The 20,032-nt window shown below is 42.4% G+C and overlaps 2 protein-coding genes across 2 annotated transcripts in view; both read left to right on the plus strand.

The window, feature by feature from the left end:
- LOC131678706 (coiled-coil domain-containing protein 85C-like) overlaps window positions 1-20,032 on the plus strand; it is a 157,729-nt gene that overhangs the window by 61,979 nt on the left and 75,718 nt on the right. The gene's annotated exons all lie outside the window — the stretch shown is intronic.
- On the plus strand, window positions 9,253-14,574 carry LOC131679324 (uncharacterized). The gene has a single exon (XM_058960032.1). The coding sequence runs from the start codon at window positions 9,253-9,255 to the stop codon at window positions 14,572-14,574; it is 5,322 nt and encodes a 1,773-aa protein (XP_058816015.1).

Below are 20,032 nucleotides of genomic sequence, written 5' to 3' on the forward strand. Positions count from 1 at the left end.
AGAATAAGATCATCAGTTTGAGCATTCAATTTCAGTTTGAAGCTTTTTTCGAATTTTTTAAAAAAATATTCGAGTATCGGTACTTTACCGGTACTACCGGTACTGAGGGCTTCAGTACCGTAGTACCGGTTCTCGCCAAAAAGGGTCGGTACTGCGAACCCTAGCCATCAATCCCCCCGCCACAGTTCAGCTACCGCAGCCAGCGTTCACCAGTCGTTCCGGTCCTGAGTGCGGGAGTGGAAAAAGGGGTCTTCCAAGCTTCATACTGTACATATTGGTTTACTATTCAAGGTGGGTCCGGAGAAACTGACGGAATGCATGCACCGAATAATCGAAAGAATCTGGGACATGGAACAGCTACCGGAGGAGTGGAAGGAAGGGGTCATCACCCCGATATACAAGAAAGGCGACAAATTGGACTGTGAAAACTACAGAGCGATCACAGTGACAAATGCCGCTTACAAAGTGCTATCCCAGATTCTGTTTCGGCGCCTATCACCGCTGGTAAATGGATTTATCGGGAGTTATCAGGCCGGTTTCATCAACGGCGAATACCAGTTCCCGACACATCACCTCTTCATGGACTTTAAAGCCGCATATGACACGGTGGACCGTGTGGAGCTATGGATAATGATGGACGAGATCGATTTCCCTGGGAAGCTGACAAGACTGATTAAGGCTACGATGGATGGTGCAAGGTGTTGTGTCAATCTTTCGGGCGGCCTCTCGGGTCCGTTTGAAACACGCAGGGGACTAAGACAAGGCGATGGGTTGTCCTGCCTGCTGTTCAATATAGCGCTGGAAGGTGTAATGCCAAGAGTGGTGTTCAACATGCGGGGCACGATTTTCACGAGGTCCGGACAGTTCGTGTGCTTCGCTGACGACGTGGACATAATCTGTAGAAAGAAGGAGACGGTAGCAGATCTATATACCCGACTGAAGCACGAAGCACCACGAGTAGGACTGAAGATAAATGTATCTAAGACGAAGTACATGCTGGCTGGCGGAACCGATCGCGATAGGGAACGCTTGGGCAGTAGTATTGCGATCGACAGAGACGAGTTCGAGGTGGTTGACGAGTTCATCTATCTAGGCTTATTGGTGACTGCGGACAATAACACCAGCCGGGAGATAAGAAGGCGTATTATCTCTGGAAGTCGTGCTTACTATGAGCTCCACAAAACTTTGAGATCCAGGAAGCTTCATCATCGCAGGAAATGCGTCATGTACAACACACTGATTAGACCGGTGGTTCTCTACGGGCACGAAACGTGGACAATACTCGAGGAGGATCTGCAAGCCCTCGAAGTCTTCGAAAGAAGGGTGCTGAGAACGATCTTTTGTGGTGTGCAGGAGGATGGCGTGTGGAGGAGAAGGATGAACCACGAATTTACGCGACTCTATGGTGAGCCAAGTATCCGGAAAGTAGCTCAAGCTGGAAGGGTACTGTGGGCGGGACATGTTGTAAGGATGCTGGACAACAACCCCACCAAGTTGGTTTTCACCTCCAACCCGGCAGGTACAAGACGGAGAGGAGCGCAGCGTTCCGGGTGGCTGGACCAAGTGGAGCAGAACCTGGCGAGTATCGGGCACCTGAGAGGTTGAAGACAAGCAGCAACTGACCGAGTGACGTGGCGGAATATTGTGGAACAGATTAAATCATGATAATATGACGTATAATCAGGAGATATAATATAAGCTTCATACTGCGACAAGTATCCATTTATTTCTAAACCTTGTAGCACTGGAATTTTCTTCGCTTCCAGCTCACCGTCAAAGTTTCTGTCGGTATCAGACGCCGCCTTTCATGCCAGCGACCCGCAGCCGTTCAGGACTGGTACCTAGCCCAACTACATCGAGTACAACCATCGGTTTCCCGTTTTCCCCGTCACCGGAACGCACACTTGCCACCAGCCGTGAGGAAGCCCTTAGCCCCCCATCACAGTCGAGCCCCTCCAGCCAGCGACCAACAGCCGTCCCGGTCCTGTGGTGGAGTTGGGAGGAGGGGTCTTCCGCAAACCTACAACAGGCAAGTATGAAGCATCTGTGAGCTCTTTTTTTTCTCAAGACTCTTAGATTTCCAGCATTGGACAACGACGGGACAATCTGCTACTATACTACCAAAACGTTAGTGGTATCAATTCAACCGTTGAGGAACATCGGCTTGCAGTCTCCGATAACAGTTTTGATGTCATCGTCTTCGTCGAAACGTGGTTAAACGATGACACGCTTTTCAGTCAGATGTTCGGTACTGGATATGAGGTTTTTCGTTGCGACCGGAACCTTAGAAATAGCTGTAAATCTACGGCAGGTGGTTTATTAGTAGCAGTTAATCGCAGCTTGAAGGCACGAGTTGTTGAGAAGACTTGCTGGAATTGACCAGGTCTGGACGATAATCGAGCTTGGCGACCGTAAGTTGTACTCGTGTGCGTTGTACGTCCCACCTGACAGAGTCCGTGACATCGAATATGTTGAAGCACACTGCAGCTCAGTTTTTACTATCTTCGAAGACGATAAAGCAGATGATGAGATCATCGTGCTAGGAGATTTTAATCTCCCCAGCATTTCGTGGAGAGCTTCCCGCAATGGATTTCTTTACCCAAATTCCGATCACCCCGTTCTTTACTCAGGGGTGGTGAGGCTTCTTGACAGCTACAGCTCAGCCACATTACTACAAATCAATCCTATTTCCAACAAGAATAGCCGCCACCTTGATCTTTGTTTTGTCAGCGATCAGGTTTTTGCTAGATCAGTATTGATGGCTCCCTCTCCTCTAGTGAAACCAGTAGGGCATCACCCATCATTGATCGCCACGATCGATCGCACCCTGGCGCACGATTAAAATGTTCCTCCGGTGCTCGTCTCATACGACTTCCACAAAGCTGATCATCGCAGTGTCGCAGACCTCTTCTCCACTCTCGATTAGCTAAATATTCTGGACCCCGAAGATGTTGATATGGCAGTTCAAAAATTTTCCAACGTTTTGGGTTATGTTATTGACAGGCACGTCCCGAAGAAAGTTCATCATCAACAAATCGGCCCTCCTTGGCAAACGAGCACGATGCGACGGCTGAAGTCCATTAAGAGTGCTGCTCTGCGGAGGTTTATCGTAAGTATCGCACAATTTCACTTAGAACCTATTACGTCAGTCTCAACCATGCTTATAAACGAGCTAGTCAGGATTGTTTCTTTCGATATCAGCAAAACATTCAGCGTAATCTCTAGTCGAACCCAAAACGTTTCTGGAAATATGTGAATGAACAGCGCAAGGAATCCGCACAGCTACCACATCCCAAGATATGTGTATTTTTTCGGAGAAATTCGCGAAAGTGTTCACAGATGAGGCCTTAACAGTTGATCAAATTGAAGTCGCTGTTAGTCAAGTTCCGGTTGTGAGCCAAACTCTAAGCGCTATCGATGTCAATGAAACGATGATTACCAGAGCTTGATCTCGGTTAAAATCGTCTTTCAATCCGGGACCCGATGGCTTCCCTTCAGTACTTTTGAAAAGGCACATCGACGTTTTAGCGACTCCACTTCTTCGCATCTTTAGAGCATCTATTGTCAGTGACATCTTTCCATGCTGCTGGAAGTCCGCAAACCTGTTCCCAGTCCATAAAAAAGGTAATTAGCGAGACGTCAATAAGTACTGAAGAATTACTTCATTGAGTGCTGTCTCGAAGTTGCTCGAGCTGGTGATTATGGAACCTCTTCAGGCTCCCTACAAGCAGTACCTAAGTGACGATCAACAGGGCTTCACGTCTGGGCGTTCGACACCAACTAACCTGCTTTGCCTAACATCCTACATAAAAGAGAGTATGGAACGTCGCGCTCAAACTGATGGTATCTACACAGACCTATATGCCGCTTTTGACAAAGTGAACCATGACATACTAATTGCTAAAATGGAGAGATTTAGAAATAACGGTAGTCTGTTGCAGTTGTTTCGATCCTACCTTTCAGGTCGAGAAAAAGTGGTTGTCATTGGAGATTGTCAGGCACCCACATTTACCTCTACGTCAGGAGTACCCCAGGGAAGTCCCTTGGGACCGAAGATGTTTCTGCTTTACTTCAACGACGTTCATCTAGTTCTGAAGATTCCACGCCTGTCATTCGCAGATGATCTCAAGTTCTGGAGATTCCACGCCTGTCATTCGCAGATGATCTCAAGATGTTTCTTTTCATCCGCTCTACTGAAGATCCGGTTAACTACCGTCTACTGGATACTGAAATTGAACGCGTTAGTCAGGTTAAGGATCTAGGAGTGATACTAGACTCGCAACTTACGTTTAAACAGAACGTCTTCTATACAGTTAGCAAAGCATCTTGAATGCTGGGATGCATCTTCGAAAAATTTTACGGACATTTATTGTCTCAAAGCGCTGAACTGCTCTTTGTCGCTCTTTGGTGCCAGCTGATTAGTTTGGAACCCCTGCTTGTTTGAAGGAATGCAGCAAGGGCTTTGTTCGTTGCTGATACTTTGCGAGGTCATCTGGATTTCCCAGCCATCTTGGAGCAAATTAACATAAATGTCGCACCTCGAACAACGCGTAACAATCTCATGCTTCGATTGCCATTTCGACGCACAAATTATAGCATGCACGGGGCCTACAAAGGATCTTCAACCAAGTCGCATCAGCTTTCGACTGGAATTTGTCTCGCCCAACTCTACGTCTACGATTTTACAGAACCTTCAACGGATCCGTTAATTTCGGCTGATTCCTTTATTGTTGTTTTTTTCACTGTATTGTTATTATTTTTATCAAAGTTTTAAACGATTTGACTGTTAGCAATAAGTTTAGCATAAAGACATTATTGGGGCTTTGAATTGCCTGTTGGTGTATATATGACAAATACAAATACAAATTGAAAAATTCATAACAATATGAAAAAAGACGAAAAAATAATATCGTTCAAGGACACTGCGAATAAATTACCAACAATTTAAAAACAAGTCGGTTGAAAAATATTTCGGCAATCCTGGTCACCGTTACAACGTTGGTGGTAAGCGTGACCGCCACCCATCCCAGTTGGTGTGGGTTCAATCCCAGCCGAGGTCGTTTAGATTTTTCTGAGGTGAAAAAAATCATGGTCACGTCTTCCTTAGGAAAGTCGTTGGTTCCCGGTCCATGAGTTGATGGGTCGACATCTTTTTTTTTTATTTCGATTATAGAGGTTTTAACTTTAAGGTCATTCGCCTCTTCGGGTTAGAAAAATCTCTTATGAGAAATTTCTAACCCTATGTGCGGGGTCGGGACTCGAACCCAGGAGCGCTGCGTACAAGGCAATCGATTTACCAACTGCGCTACGCCCACCCCCTAGGTCGATATCTAGTTCTGATAGTGGAGTCACCTATTTGGTGTCGGTCTTTGGCTTACTAACAAATATCCTCCTCCCGTGATACTTGTGGAGTGCGCAGTAGTATATACGACTTCTAGCAAAAGCAAGTATCGGACTAATATTCCTTCCGCGACATACGTTCGGGCTGGCCTGCATTGGTATCGATCAATAAACACTTTGAGATTACCAGGATACTATACCTAACTTAAAATTAGTTTTAAGCGTTTCGGATTCTCTTCATCAGTAACTATCCAAGATGGTGGTGCCAGTTAGATGACAATTCTAAGCTTGCGTTGCGTTGCGTTGCGTAAGCACGGTATACTTCGTAGATTGCAGACTCATTGAGGAGCATTGTTTGGAAATAAAAATTGATCCAGTCCAAGCGAAATTTTCGCCTGAGAGCCACCATTGCGGGCCACGACCATCTTTACCGTAACTTGGGATGAGAAAGGAAGTGTTGATGTGGTACTTACTTAACGGAAGGCCCCGACTCAGTGATACTCCCATAAGTACCACGGATTGGGTAGTGGGTGGGTTGTTAGTCAGGATTCGCTTCAAGCAAGCGATGCGACTGAGAATATATTTTCGTGCATGTTTGAATAGTTTAGTTAGATGATAATTCTAAGCTTGCATCAAAATTAGCACTAGTTAGACGCTCAGTTCTAAATCCAAAAAGTTATACGTCTTGCATTAACTAAGCAACGGGCATGTTCCGAGTGATGTGGTGTGATGCATTTGGTGCTATTAAAGAATCATAATGCCATTACATTGCCCATAAAAGCATAAGAGTCGCATAATGAAAAACAGCAAGCCGAGAAAAACTTGGTTCAAGATTTACATTTTCATTGAGCTTTATGGAGGGACAACCATGTTTTGGTATTTTTTTTCGATATTTTCTGAACAATCCTGGTAATCTTATTTGTTCATTGTGTTTCAGTGGTGATACGGAATACAATCCAACAGATAATCGAATTTCGACAAAAATCTGTATGGGACTCTTATGCTTTTATGGGCAGTACAGCTCTTAGCTTATTTTTTAAATATGTTTCTTTCTCTTTTGTTTGTCATACTGAAAAAGAAACATAAGAACGCATCACAGAATCATTGCGGAAAATAGCAGCCAATTGAAGCTGCCTAATAGCATGATTAGTACCGATAGCAAGATTTCAATCTGGACACTTCTACTAGAGTACAATAGGCTATGGCGTAGGGTCCGGAAATTTCGGGTGCCCCGATCGTTCGAAGGACACAAACCATTGTATCCTACTAATTGAAACTATAATGGAAAAATTTTTCTTCATTATTGAATATTTTTTCTTATAATCAATGGAAACTTCCGCCGATGTTTAATCGAAATGCTAATGATGTGACCATTAAGAATACTTCAGACAAACACCCTTCGACATTAGTTTGGCCATATCAAGTCGAAACGCGGGTGGCGTCGTGACAACTCTCCAATAGGAGCTGAGAACAGTATGAAGCAACATCTGATGTTATTTCAAATAAATAGTAATTCGAGAAAACATGTCTTGGATCCGCCATTGAGCCTGAAGGGTGTCCCACATCAAATTGAATGACGGGAAAAACGCCGTCGAAAATAACCCATTGGGTATTTTCTATTGAAAGTTTGGGCTAGAAGTAGTTTAGAGTGTATTGTTTACACTATATTTTTTTCGCTGTCAGTTTTTCGAAAATTGGAAAAATGGCGTCACCCGAAAAGCAACTTCGTGAATTGATTTTGCACAAGCACCTGGAAATTCCTCAACTCTCTCATCGGGACATCGCACAGTGGCTGGAGGCTGGCCAAAACCTCAAACGTTTATTTTTGAAATATTGATATTTTATATTTTTCCTAAATTTCTCATGTATTGAATGATGTATATTCAAAATTTTATGATCATTGGATAAGAACACGATTTTTAACATAAGTTCAAACGTAGCAAAGTCCGGACTTTTTAATGATTTTCATTTCCGAAACCACCATTGCTTTGTTCACTTCAAATGCATGCTGCTCTTTTGATTTTGGTCCGATTTCAGCACAACTAGTTTCGTTGTGTAGAGGAACGAAAGAACTTGGTTAGTGAATAAAATACATTTGGTAAATTTGCTTGGAACTATTACTTTTTAGTTTAATTATGTTTGAGGTGGTCAGATCAAATATACTTTTTTCACTAATGTATTCTGTACAAATTTCGGAATCATTTCGGAATGGTCACATAGTATATATTCTATGGGAAATAACCTCTACTTTTCGAATATCATGGTCTCGTTCTGCGCCTAGGTGCACAAAAAGGTTTAAGGAGATTTTGAAGCTTTGTTGCTGATATGGAGGCGCATGGTGTTTTGTGTAAAACAGTTAGACAATCTACAGTAAACCAACACGTTATACAATGGATTTAAAGTAGTGTTCTTCATTTTTTATGATATTGCTGACATTGGTGAACAGTAACGGAAAATCTATCATGAAAACGGGATTATAGTTATAAGAAAGGTTAAATGACACTGTATGGAAAAATGCATTTAATATTTTACGACATTTGACATCAAAAATGAGCTCAGCATTTCAAAATTAGCTTAAATTGTGATTTTCAGCCAAATTAGGTAACATTTGAGGGTTTGTCCGACTTTTCTTTGATGACCCGCCACTGTGCATCGTAAAACAACTTGGAATCGTGCAGTCAACTGTGAGTCGTGTGATTAAATGGTACTACCAAACATTGAGCATCGAACGGAAGGAGAAATTTGGCAATTTTGTGGTTCTATTAGTGATCAGGATCATTAGCGTGTAGTGAAAGTGTTTAAGCGGTATCCCAATGCTTTGGTCAGGGATGTGGCCAAAAAGATGATGCTGTCGAAGTCTTTCGTTCAGAGAGCCAAGTGCTGGGAGAGACCGCATACATACGAAGTGCAGAAGGCTCCAAATCGTCACAAACGGCAAAATACGGTTGTAAAATCACGGGCTCGGAAACTGTACAGTGTACACCCAGATGCTGACGCAGCCTCATTGTCTCATCACTTTCGTCAAGACGCACTTTCGGCACCTTCCGGAACTACGGAACTACTACCACCCAGAACAAGTTTGATGTTCCGGAGGTAGTAAGGAAGCAGAAACTTTCAGTTTGCCAATAAATACATGATTTGGCAAGCGATCTGCTCATGTGGCAAATGGAGTGCGCCGTTCGTGACTGTCGGAACTGTAAAAGGGGAGATCTACAGCAAGGAGTGTCTACAGAAGCGTCTCAGTTTAAGCAACACGAGGACGCTACGATCTTCTGACCGAATCTAGCTTCGTGCCACTATTCTAATGTTGTCCCCCAACGCACCGGAACGAAGGTCCATCGAAAAATATTGGACAACTATTGGTTGCTCAAATCATTGTTTACCCAAAGTGAAAAAATGTTTACAGTGTAATGTATTTATCTTGGTTCCCACCTTTTTTATTTACAGGCGCTAGCTTGAATTTCTTGACACTGTAAGCCGGAAGATCGAAGGAGTGAAAATAAAACTTAATAAATATTCACGCAGTTAAGACGTGTTTTTACGTTTATACAAATACAGTCCACTGACTCTTTTTTCGCACTGAGTTATCCGATGAACATTTGGACCTTCGATCCGGATATCGTGCTAGTGTGACAAAAGTGACCAATTGATTCCAGTTCGTGCGCGTAACGGGAAAATAATGATTTTCGCAGAGATTTCGGCTGACGAAAAGTTTGTAATATCGCGACGCGTTCCGTCGTAGATAAATAAAGAAAGAACTTTGATATGCAGTTAAGGTCTGCAAGTGTGAAAAAGACACTGTTTCCTGGTTCCCCGCTTTTTGCTTTGAGAAGTGCAAAAGTGTTGCATACTCCCGTGCTGAGTGTGGAAGAGCAGAAAAAACAGCAGGAAATTCGTGAAACGGAATAGAAGATGGCTGAATCGATCAATGCGCTGGTTCAATGCTGTGCTGCGACGAAGGGAAAAGTTGAGCGAATTTGTAGAGCAATTGATGCCGCAGGTAACGATAGTGGAAAGTTCAATATTCATGGATTGAACTTATATATGAAAACCGTTGATTCTGCGTATATGGAATACAATGATTTCCAAAATCGGATATATTTGTCGCACCCATCCAAACGAGCTGAATTCGAGACTGGGTTTGTGGAATTCGAAGAGCTGTACGAATATGTTCGCATTGAGCTCAGTAAGATGATTCAAAATCATGAAGACGAGCAAAAGGCAATTGGCATCGCAGCTGCAATGCAGAGAGAGCAACAGATGCTGAAGTTTTCACTGACTGAGGAAGGAAATCGGCCTAGCACTAGTGGATATCAACCGGGCAGCGTTCAAGCTCGAATTCCATCGCTTCTACTGCAGAATACTCCTCTACCCACGTTTGACGGACGATATGAAAACTGGTTCAAGTTCAAGGCCATGTTTTGCGATATTATCGACCGATGCACCAGTGATTCCCCTGCTACTAAGTTGCATTTTTTGGACAAGGCGTTAGTAGCCAAGGCTCAAGGTGCGATCGATCAGCAAACTCTGAACGACAACAACTACGAGGGAGCCTGGAAAATTTTGACGGAGAGATTTGAAAATTTACCGATGGTTATCCATGGTTATATTACCAAGTTGTTGAATTTGAAACCTATGGCTAAGGAGTCGTTTCAGGAATTGAAAACGCTGGTTGACGATTGCGAGAAACGGGTGGACTCTTTGGAGTTTCACAAGTTAAACATGGATAAAATGACTGAGGCTATTATTGTGACGCTTTTAACATCCAAGCTCGACCCTGATACACGAAAGTGTTGGGAAACGACAATTGAACACGGCAAATTGCCGGTGTACAAGGACACAATTGTCTTTCTTCGAAAACGCAGCTATGTACTAGAGCGCTGTGAACAGGCAGCCAGTCTGAAGCAAACTAGAGGAGGAGCTGCGACAACTAAGACTGCCCCCGTTTTTAATAAGGTGCATTCGGTGGTGGTACAGAAAAATGAAAATCATTGTCCGGTATGTGAATCGAATCATCATGTAGAAATGTGTGAAGACTTCAAGAAATTAAGTATCGCTGCGAGATATAACAAAGCGAAACAAGCTGCTTTGTGCTTTTCCTGTTTAAGGAAGGGTCATCGCACAGCGAACTGTCGATCCAGTCAAGCTTGTTCAACGTGCTCGAAGAAACATCATTCTTTGATGCACCCCGAGGAACGGAAACTAGAATCATCAAACCTACCACCTACAGAATTGAAATCTGGTGGTGCCGAACTAACGGCCGCAAAGTGTACGCTACCTGATATAGTTTATGTGAACACATCTGTGAAAAGGCAGGTGCTCTTGGCAACTGCGGTCGTTCACGTGGTTGATTCTTGCGGTATGCTACATAATTGTCGTGCGCTGCTGGATTCCGGCGCGATGGCTAATTTTGTGTCGGAGAGAATGATCGATTTGCTTGGTCTGCGCAAGGAGTGCGTTGAAATTCCGGTTATCGGTGTGAATGGCATGAAAACGTTAGTAAAGTTCAAAGCACATGCCATAGTGAAGTCCAGAACAATGGAATATGAATTTGGTTTGGATTACCTGATAATACCGAAGGTTACTGGTGCGCTACCAACAAGAAAGATCGACATCGTAAATTGGCCGATACCTAACGGTGTGGTGTTGGCTGACCGGAATTTCAATGAGCCGAGTCGCATAGATATGTTGATCGGCGCAGAAGTTTTTTATGGGCTGCTACTAGCAGGTAAGATTAGAATGTCCGATGATTTACCGTTGCTACAGGAAAGCGTGCTGGGCTGGCTTATAGCTGGAGCAGTAGCTGATGTGACGCCGGTTCAAACCGCTCGAGTCTGTCAAGTAACGCCATCTGTTGATCCGGAAGATGACCTCTCTGAGTTAGTGAGGCGCTTCTGGGCCATTGATGAACAAGTAGAAGAAACGTTTTTCTCAGATGACGGCTGCGAGGAGCATTTTAAGCAAACTCATATTCGTACAAAGGATGGCAGATACGTGGTGATGCTTCCTTTTCGAACGAACGTGACTGATCTGGGAGAGTCCCGGAAACAAGCTGAACGAAGATTCGAACTATTGGAAAGAAGACTGGATAATTGTCCTGATTTGAAACGAATGTATGGAGAATTTATCGACGAGTATGTGGCCCTCGGCCACTGTGTCAGCATCGAACGTAATGAAGATTTTGCTTACTATCTTCCCCACCACTGTGTATTGAAGCCAGACAGTTCGTCAACAAAGCTGAGGGTCGTGTTCGATGCATCGGCGAAGAGCGACACTGGTTTGTCTTTGAATGACGTAATGAAGGTTGGGCCAACAGTGCAAAGTAGTCTTTTTGACATCATACTCCGATTTAGAACCTTCAAATACTCTTTCACAGCTGATGTACCAAAGATGTACAGACAAATTCTGGTGAATGAAGCTCACACTTGTTATCAACGCATTTTGTGGAGAAAAGTAAGGTCCGATCCGTTGAGTGAATTTGAATTGAAAACGGTGACCTACGGTACGGCAGCTGTACCATATTTAGCTACTCGCTCTCTGCTCCAGCTAGCTAACGACGAAGAAAGGGAATATCCTTCAGCTAGTGTTGAATTGAAGAAATCTTTCTACATTGACGATGTTTTGTTGGGTGCAAACACATTGGTCGAAGCGATGAAATTGCGAGGCGATCTAGTGAAACTGTTAGCTAAAGGAGGATTCGAGCTTCACAAATGGTGTGCCAATGATGATGAACTGCTTGAAGGCATTCCTCTGGAAGCTCGAGAGAAGCAGATGGCGTTTGAAAATTGCAATGTAAATGGAGTAATAAAAACGCTCGGATTATACTGGAATCCGACCAGTGATGAATTTATCTTCCGTGTTAGGGCGATTGATGATGATCTAAAACTGCCAACTAAGCGACAAGTGCTATCAGAAACAGCGAAGCTGTTCGATCCCTTAGGGCTTTTGGCACCGACAATTGTTATCCCGAAGCTTATTATGCAACAACTGTGGGTCGAGAAAATCGATTGGGATGAAACGATTCCTTCAACACTATTTGAACGTTGGAATCGCTTTCGATCAGAGCTGTGTGGTATCAGCAACGCGAAGATGGAAAGAAGAGTGACAGTCGACGACACCGTGAAGATAGAACTACACGGCTTTGCAGACGCATCCACAATAGCCTATGGATGTTGTATTTATCTACGAAGCGTAAAGGTTGATGACACTGCGGAAATGAAACTTATCTGTGGTAGGTCTAGAGTAGCGCCATTAAAGGAAACACAACGTGGAGAGAAACCAGATGCGAAACCTTGTGAAATGACAGTCCCACGACTGAAGCTATGTGCTGCACTGCTCTTAGCACGGCAAATGAAAGCAGTTCGAGAAGCGTTGGCCGTAGATGCCAGCCATGTAATGATGTGGTCAGATTCGATGATCGTACTTTCATGGCTACAAAAAACGAAACAAGACACGTCAGTATTCGTTCGTAATCATGTTGCGAAGATTCAAATGTTTACCTCCACTTCCACATGGCACCATATTCCAACAAAACAGAATCCAGCAGATGTGGTGTCGCGCGGTTTATTTCCAACGGAGTTGATGGATAGTATGTTATGGTGGAAGGGTCCACCGTTCCTGCAGACCACTGAGTACGACGAGAAATTTGTTACCGCTTATTTGTCTACTGAAGCACAGGTAATAGCTTGTTCGACAGCTGCCATTGCTATTCCAGAGAATCGAGCTTATGATGTGATTTTAGCGACAAGTAATTTTCGACGACTACAACGTGTTTTCGGCTACATAGCGAAATTTATCTTCAACTGTAGAAGCAGAAGGATGGAAAGGCGTACTTGCGAGCGACTTGACAGTTATGATTTGAGAGAAGCTTTAAGGATCATGGTAATTTGTGTTCAACGTGTTGTATACGTAGAGGAAATCCATTGTATCCAGAAGAACAAACCAGTAAAGGGTAAGCTGCGAAACCTTAATCCAATGCTTGATAACAATATTTTGCGAGTGGGAGGCCGAATCCGGCACTCTGACCTTCCCAAGGACCAGAAGCATCCGATGATACTACCAGAAAAAAACCATTTTACGGAATTGTTAGTAGACGCTTTGCATCGTGAACACTTACATGTCGGATTGAATGGTTTACTAGCCATTATCCGCCAGAAGTATTGGCCAGTTAATGCGAAAAGAACTATTCATCGTGTACTGAAACGATGCGTGACGTGCTTTCGAGCGAAACCAAAAACCCTTGAGCAATATATGGGAGATTTGCCGAGTTGTCGTGTAACAGCCGCGGCACCGTTTATCCGAACCGGTGTTGATTATGCAGGACCATTTTATCTTAAGCAAGGGCGAGGAAAGGCTGCAATGAAGGCGTACGTTAGTTTGTTCGTATGCATGTCTACGAAAGCAATCCATCTAGAACTAGTGACTTCCCTTACTACAGACGGGTTTCTGGCTGCATTGCACAGATTCGTCGGTCGTCGTGGCAACGTTTTAGAAATGTTTTCCGACAATGGAACGAATTTTACTGGCGCTTGTAAGGATTTGATTGAACTCAGACAACTATTGAATTCGCAAGCTTTGCAAGGACGAATCGACGAGTTTTGCCAACTACGAGGAATTTTATGGCGGTTCAACCCTCCCAAGACGCCGCATCAGGGTGGACTTTGGGAGTCTAATGTGAAGTCAATGAAGAATCATCTCTACAAATCGCTTTCTGAAAGTTACATGACGTACGAAGAAATGAACACTCTCTTAATTCAGATTGAAGCAATTCTCAATTCGCGACCACTGATTCCGATGAATGATGATCCCTTTGACTACGAAGCTCTCAGTCCTGGACACTTTTTGATAGGTCGGGAACTGACAGCTGTTGCCGAACCTTTTTATGACGGACTAAAGGACGGCGTAGTATCCAGGTACCAGTTGGTGCAAAAACGGAAACAATGTTTTTGGAGACGCTGGTCGAATGAGTATGTTACGACTCTGCAAAAGAGAAGCAAGTGGACGAAGGAGCCCGCTTTGTTACGCCCAGGCCTACTGGTAATCCTAAAGGAGGACAATGTACCTCCCCAAATGTGGAAATTGGGTCGCATTTCTGAAACACACCCGGGAAAGGACGGCGTGACACGAGTTGTGACTATACGAACTAGTCGGGGAACGTATCGAAGACCTACTACGGAGATAGCTGTATTACCGATTCCAGACAACGATACCGCGATACCTGCAGAGGAAAATTGAGGCGTCTGCCTCACCCCGGGGTGAATGGTTGCTCAAATCATTGTTTACCCAAAGTGAAAAAATGTTTACAGTGTAATGTATTTATCTTGGTTCCCACCTTTTTTATTTACAGGCGCTAGCTTGAATTTCTTGACACTGTAAGCCGGAAGATCGAAGGAGTGAAAATAAAACTTAATAAATATTCACTCAGTTAAGACGTGTTTTTACGTTTATACAAATACAGTCCACTGACTCTTTTTTCGCACTGAGTTATCCGATGAACAACTATGAAGCATGCACTATGGAAGCATCCTAAGAAGGGCAAATCTGAGGAAGACTAGAAGAAAAAGTGGACTTCCGAACAGAAGTTGTAGCCAGATGTTGTACAGAACCTGATGAGTGGAGTTAAGCATAAGGTGCGATCGTTCGGTTATGGTATTGAAGTTGAATGAAATGAATATGTCAAAAGTTTATTAATGGTTTATATTTTATTGTCTGAAAGTTTGAAAAGGATCGGTAATTTTCCACAGCGTTTTTTTCCGTGATGCAATTTGATGAGGCATACCCTTTAGTTTGCGTACCGCAATTAACTAAACTCTCTGTTCTCCATTCACCCACAAGTATATGAAAAATAAGATAGTGTTCTGAAATGCATTTGGCACTTGTATTGATTTTACTTCTCAATCCTGAAATGAAGAACAATATTTAGTCAGCTATATCTTCGCATTAAATCAAATAGTAAATACATAACGCATACCTTGGGGGTCGCGCAAAAAATTTTTGCTGCAACGGAATTACTATTCTATGAAAACGCAAACGATATATCCGATCTTCAAGTTTACATCTGATCTGAATAAGCCGAGTTTATTTTACTTTTTACTAGAATCAGGATGCATCGGAACGTTACGATTTATTTCTCGTAGCCGCATGAATCTTCCCTCTAACTATTCTGGGGGAAAAGCGCGCTGTTTCCATCTTCCACACCAGCGTTCACCGGGTTAAACGCTTTTCGCTCCACAACGAAAACATTTCGGTACGCTGAATCATCCGCGAAACTTGTTACCTAAAAGTCGCTCCCAGCTTCTTCCAGCAGTTCAAGCCCCCCACCCCCTCCTCCCCTCGCGTCTTTTCTCGATCTATCTGCCAGACCGACCTCCCTCGTTTCAAGTTCCCGAGGGTAGTGAAGAAGAAACGCAAAATACCGAAACCGAAAACCTGATCCCGACCATCCGACGACCGACCACCTTAGTATGGCCGAGGGCCTGTACCACTGCGATGCCTTCTCGTGTCGGGGACATATGTGAGAGGGAGAGAGAGAGAGCGAGATACAAACAGAGCAGCGGTGGTTGTGACGCGGGACGAATGTGGTGGATCTTGTTGTATGGTATGTCGTGGCGAACGAGGTGGCCCAAGATCTGGTTTTTCGAAGAACACCAGGAGGGGTATGCCGTGGGATCTCCGGTGGCAACCGGGATGCGGTGAGCGGAAAACGGAATCCGATACTGATAAAAGGCCGAAGAGCAAAAACAAGCACAACGCGCAGAAATTTCTCATGTGGAGCCCAACAGCTATGTGTGGCAGGATAGTGCGGTTATGCTGCTAAGATTTTATGTATGCGAATGGCGATTTTGCGCCGCCGCTGCCACAGCCGCTTTTGGACAGTTCCGAGTGGTCGTGAAACGTGCTTTCTCAGGCAATGTTGTGTTGTTTTTTTCGCTCGACTCTCCCGCCCCAGCACCTTTTGCCAATATTTCTTGCTGATTTCTCGAAAAAGAACCACACACGCAGCTGGCTATCTTAATGAATGTGTTTTTAAATTAAGTGGGATATTTTTAAAAATTGAATTAATTCGCGCATCTCGATCTAACTACAGTTATAAGGAAAATGTTACGAAATCGAGACAAAAACACCCATCCATCATCACCCTTTCGCCTCGTTGGCGTAGCGAAACTGAAAGTGAATCAGTAGCATCACGCCGCATTTAAGCTGAATCAAAAGAGCTGGTCCGGCTGGCTAGCACTTTTAATCCGTGCCCCATGCGGTGATTGAATCATTTGAACAACACCATAAACACCGCATCCGCTAAAGCAACAAACACTAAACTTAGCTTGAACCAATAAAACAATAACTAAACGTGTTAAATCAACTTAACGAGCGACTTTGCGCGTGCGTCATTGAAGATCTTCAATCTGGCGCTAATTGAAGTGTCTAATGGATGGGGCTCAGCTCATGATTGTTACGAGGATTTTCGCCATTTTCGAACGATCGATTGAAAAACACACCGAAATTCAATGCAATCGAGAGAAAGAGAGGTGAAATTGAACCATTCGGTGTAACAAAAATAAACGTTAATATCGGTAGATAATCGCTATCCATTGCCAAGTTAGAGTGGTGTAATTTGAGGCGATGGTTTGGATGAGTGGTGGTTCGGATGTAGCGCTATTGAGATGGATAATATTTCAGTTATAGCTAGAGACATCGCAAAATGAAGAAAAAACGTATTTTAGACATACTAGATAGTAAGTTATAACACTGAAGGACAAAAGAGGCAGCCGATTAATGTTATTAGTAATACCTGGTATATCACGTAGGTAACGACCAATTTTTGCTTCCTAATTTCGTTCTTATGCTATGCAACCAGTTGCAGCATATTAGTTTTCTTTATAGTAGGCAGTTGATGCCCATGTTACTGTAGACACGACACAATAAGCATTAATAGGTAATTCCGGAGAGCAACTAAAATGGTGTGACTAGTTGCATTTTTATGTTTGTATGCTAGAACTGACGTTTCGATCTCATCTCGTCAGTATGCTTTAGTAGGCTTTTTCATTCACATCTTTAAATTACTCGTGAGAACGTTGCCTTAAAGAGCAACGATACAATTAGATGATTGAATACGTAGTGGAGCATAATCTCTCGTACCTTTTCTGTGTTCGTTGTGGGATAAGAAGTGAAAGAGGAACAGAAGAAAGGGGAAATAGAATGCTTGAGCGTTTTTTCAAAACGTCATATCTGCAATGAGTTACTTATACTTTCTCTTTCGATTTTTACGGCGTCACTATAACACTTTTCACTTATTTTACAGTACAGATCGAAAGACGGTGGTTTTAACTAGCATATTATGCAAAGAGCTGAGGGATAAATGTTAAAGTGACCGAATTATTAACAGAAGAGAAAGTAAACAAAGAGAGTAACTCATTGCAGATATGACGCTTTGAAAAAACGCTCAAGAATGAATCACTTGGAATCGACTTAAGAGCGCATCTTTTATCTAATTCTATCTTTCGTCGTCGTTATTCATATGACTTTGATGCGTTAGGTGCTAACTGTTTCTCAAAGTATAATAAGGCGATCATCATCCTGAATTCAATCAAACATTACAGCTTTCTTTAAAAAGCTGAACATCTCTTCCATTCTTGAGATGAGTGTGTGAAAAAAATTAGAAGTTATGATTACATTATTTTCTTTCGAAAAACACTGCAATTACCAAGCAGATTAGAGCCAAACAGTTTTTTTAGTATTCGATTAGCACATCCCATTCAACAATTTTCCTTGCCCCAATTTTAAAATTAGTGATTGAATTGACTAAGAAAGTGTAGTGATCAGTTTTAACTAGCATGGAAATTGTGTATAAATGCAAGGTCTTAATGCCATGGAAAAAAATTAGCGCTCTCACAAAAAAAAATTGAAAATAAAAACGCGGCCATCGTTTCGAATCCAAAGACGAAACCGAACTAGAAATACACTAGATATTTCAATGTTTAAGAGCTTATTTCTTTATTTGTGTCTTACTCCTAAAATAATAACTGGAGTTGGATAATGTCAGAAATGTAACTGAGAGATTCACGAGACTACTCGATCATATCAAATCCAGCTGCCAAAAGGAACTGAAACCTGAACACAAACATACTCTAGCTGACAAAGGTATTGAAAAAGTTTTACAGGAATCGGATAAATTCCAACAATTTAAAAATAGGGAAATCAACAAGCGAGTCTCTTCCGCAAACGAAATGTAAGATCCTCGGTGACACGATATGTTTTCTTCAATGTGGTGGAAGCGAATGAGGTTGAAATGATGGTGCTCACCTATATTGATAGATTCGAGTTAATTTGGTGTTGGTAAAATTGTACTAATTAACAAGTTTCACCTAAATTACAATGATATCCGTTATCTTTCAGAAAACTAAAGCGTAGAGAATGAAATAACTGGTTTGCTTAGATTTTTCCTTATAAAGTGTAACACATAGTTAAATAATATTTTCTCTTTACCTATATTGAATTATTAAGATTTGGCTAGGCAAAAGGTCATAATTTTACAATTCACTGTTTTTAACTATATCCGCATACCTAAATTTTCAAAAACTTTATGTATTCAATCACTTCCAGTTGCAGTTTTGAACATTTATCAAGCATTGAAAATCTTGTGGTCCTAATGCCCATCTTTTTTCGCGAAGAAGGACGAGGCTAGAGGCTACTAAAGCGGGAAGAATGGCACATCATCAACATAAAAACGATATTCTTGACACTACTTCGACCTTAGAAGATAACCAGCATGACTCCTGAATAGATGATTTTATGTTGGTCGAATATTACTCATTTTAACTTTGCACAATGTTGACGTGAAGAAGTGCGGGCATAGGGTAGTTGGTAAATCCGTTGCCTTGTACGCAGCTCACCTGCGTTGAATTCCCAACCCCGCACATAGGGTTGGAGATTTTTCCAAAGAGATTTTTCTAGCCTGATAAAAGAGGCGGATGGCCCTAAGGCTAAAAACTCTGTAATTAAAATAAAAACATATTTTGACGTGAAACTTTAAACGCAATTATATCAAAATCCTGTTTTTTTAGAAAATGGCTTTGCGGTGACCACGATTTCTCGGCAGCAACTAAACCGATCGATTTGAAACTTTCACCCTATCATTTCTTGTAACAATGGCTTTTTCGTGAATGAAGGAATTTTTATTTTGAGAATATTTCTATTTTTAGGCAAACAAAAAAAATCATTAAGTCATTCAAAATCAACCATTTCAGAAATATTATCCCATTTTGTAATGAAACAAAATTTTGTCAAATCCTTCATACACGATGGACATCCAGGCGTGCACTAAACAAAAACTTGATGTGTCATGGTCACCGCGCAAGAGATAAAAAATAAGGGTAATCCGTAGCAACAGCTATATCACTGTCACTTTGCAAGCATTTTTAACATACAAATCACTACGAATGCCTTAAAACTTTTACTAAAATATATGTAAAATAACAATTCAAAATAATATAATAATTATAAAATAAACAATTGCGGATGCAACCTATTCTTTGAGACCCAGGTAGATATAACGGCTGCGAGGTCTACCAAAACAGAAGGTCGAGTTCCGCAACGGAATCTAGTGCCAGAACGTTCACGAAAAAGGATTAGTGGAAGTATATTTATATTCAAAGATTATCGTTTATTACCTTCGCATGTAGAAATGGCAACCGAA

Source organism: Topomyia yanbarensis, chromosome 2, assembly GCF_030247195.1.
Source record: "Topomyia yanbarensis strain Yona2022 chromosome 2, ASM3024719v1, whole genome shotgun sequence".
Lineage (NCBI taxonomy): Eukaryota > Metazoa > Arthropoda > Insecta > Diptera > Culicidae > Topomyia > Topomyia yanbarensis.

Coding starts and splice junctions, on each gene's coding strand:
- LOC131679324 (XM_058960032.1), top strand. CDS start 9,253: ATGGCTGAATCGATCAATGCGCTGGTTCAATGCTGTGCTGCGACGAAG.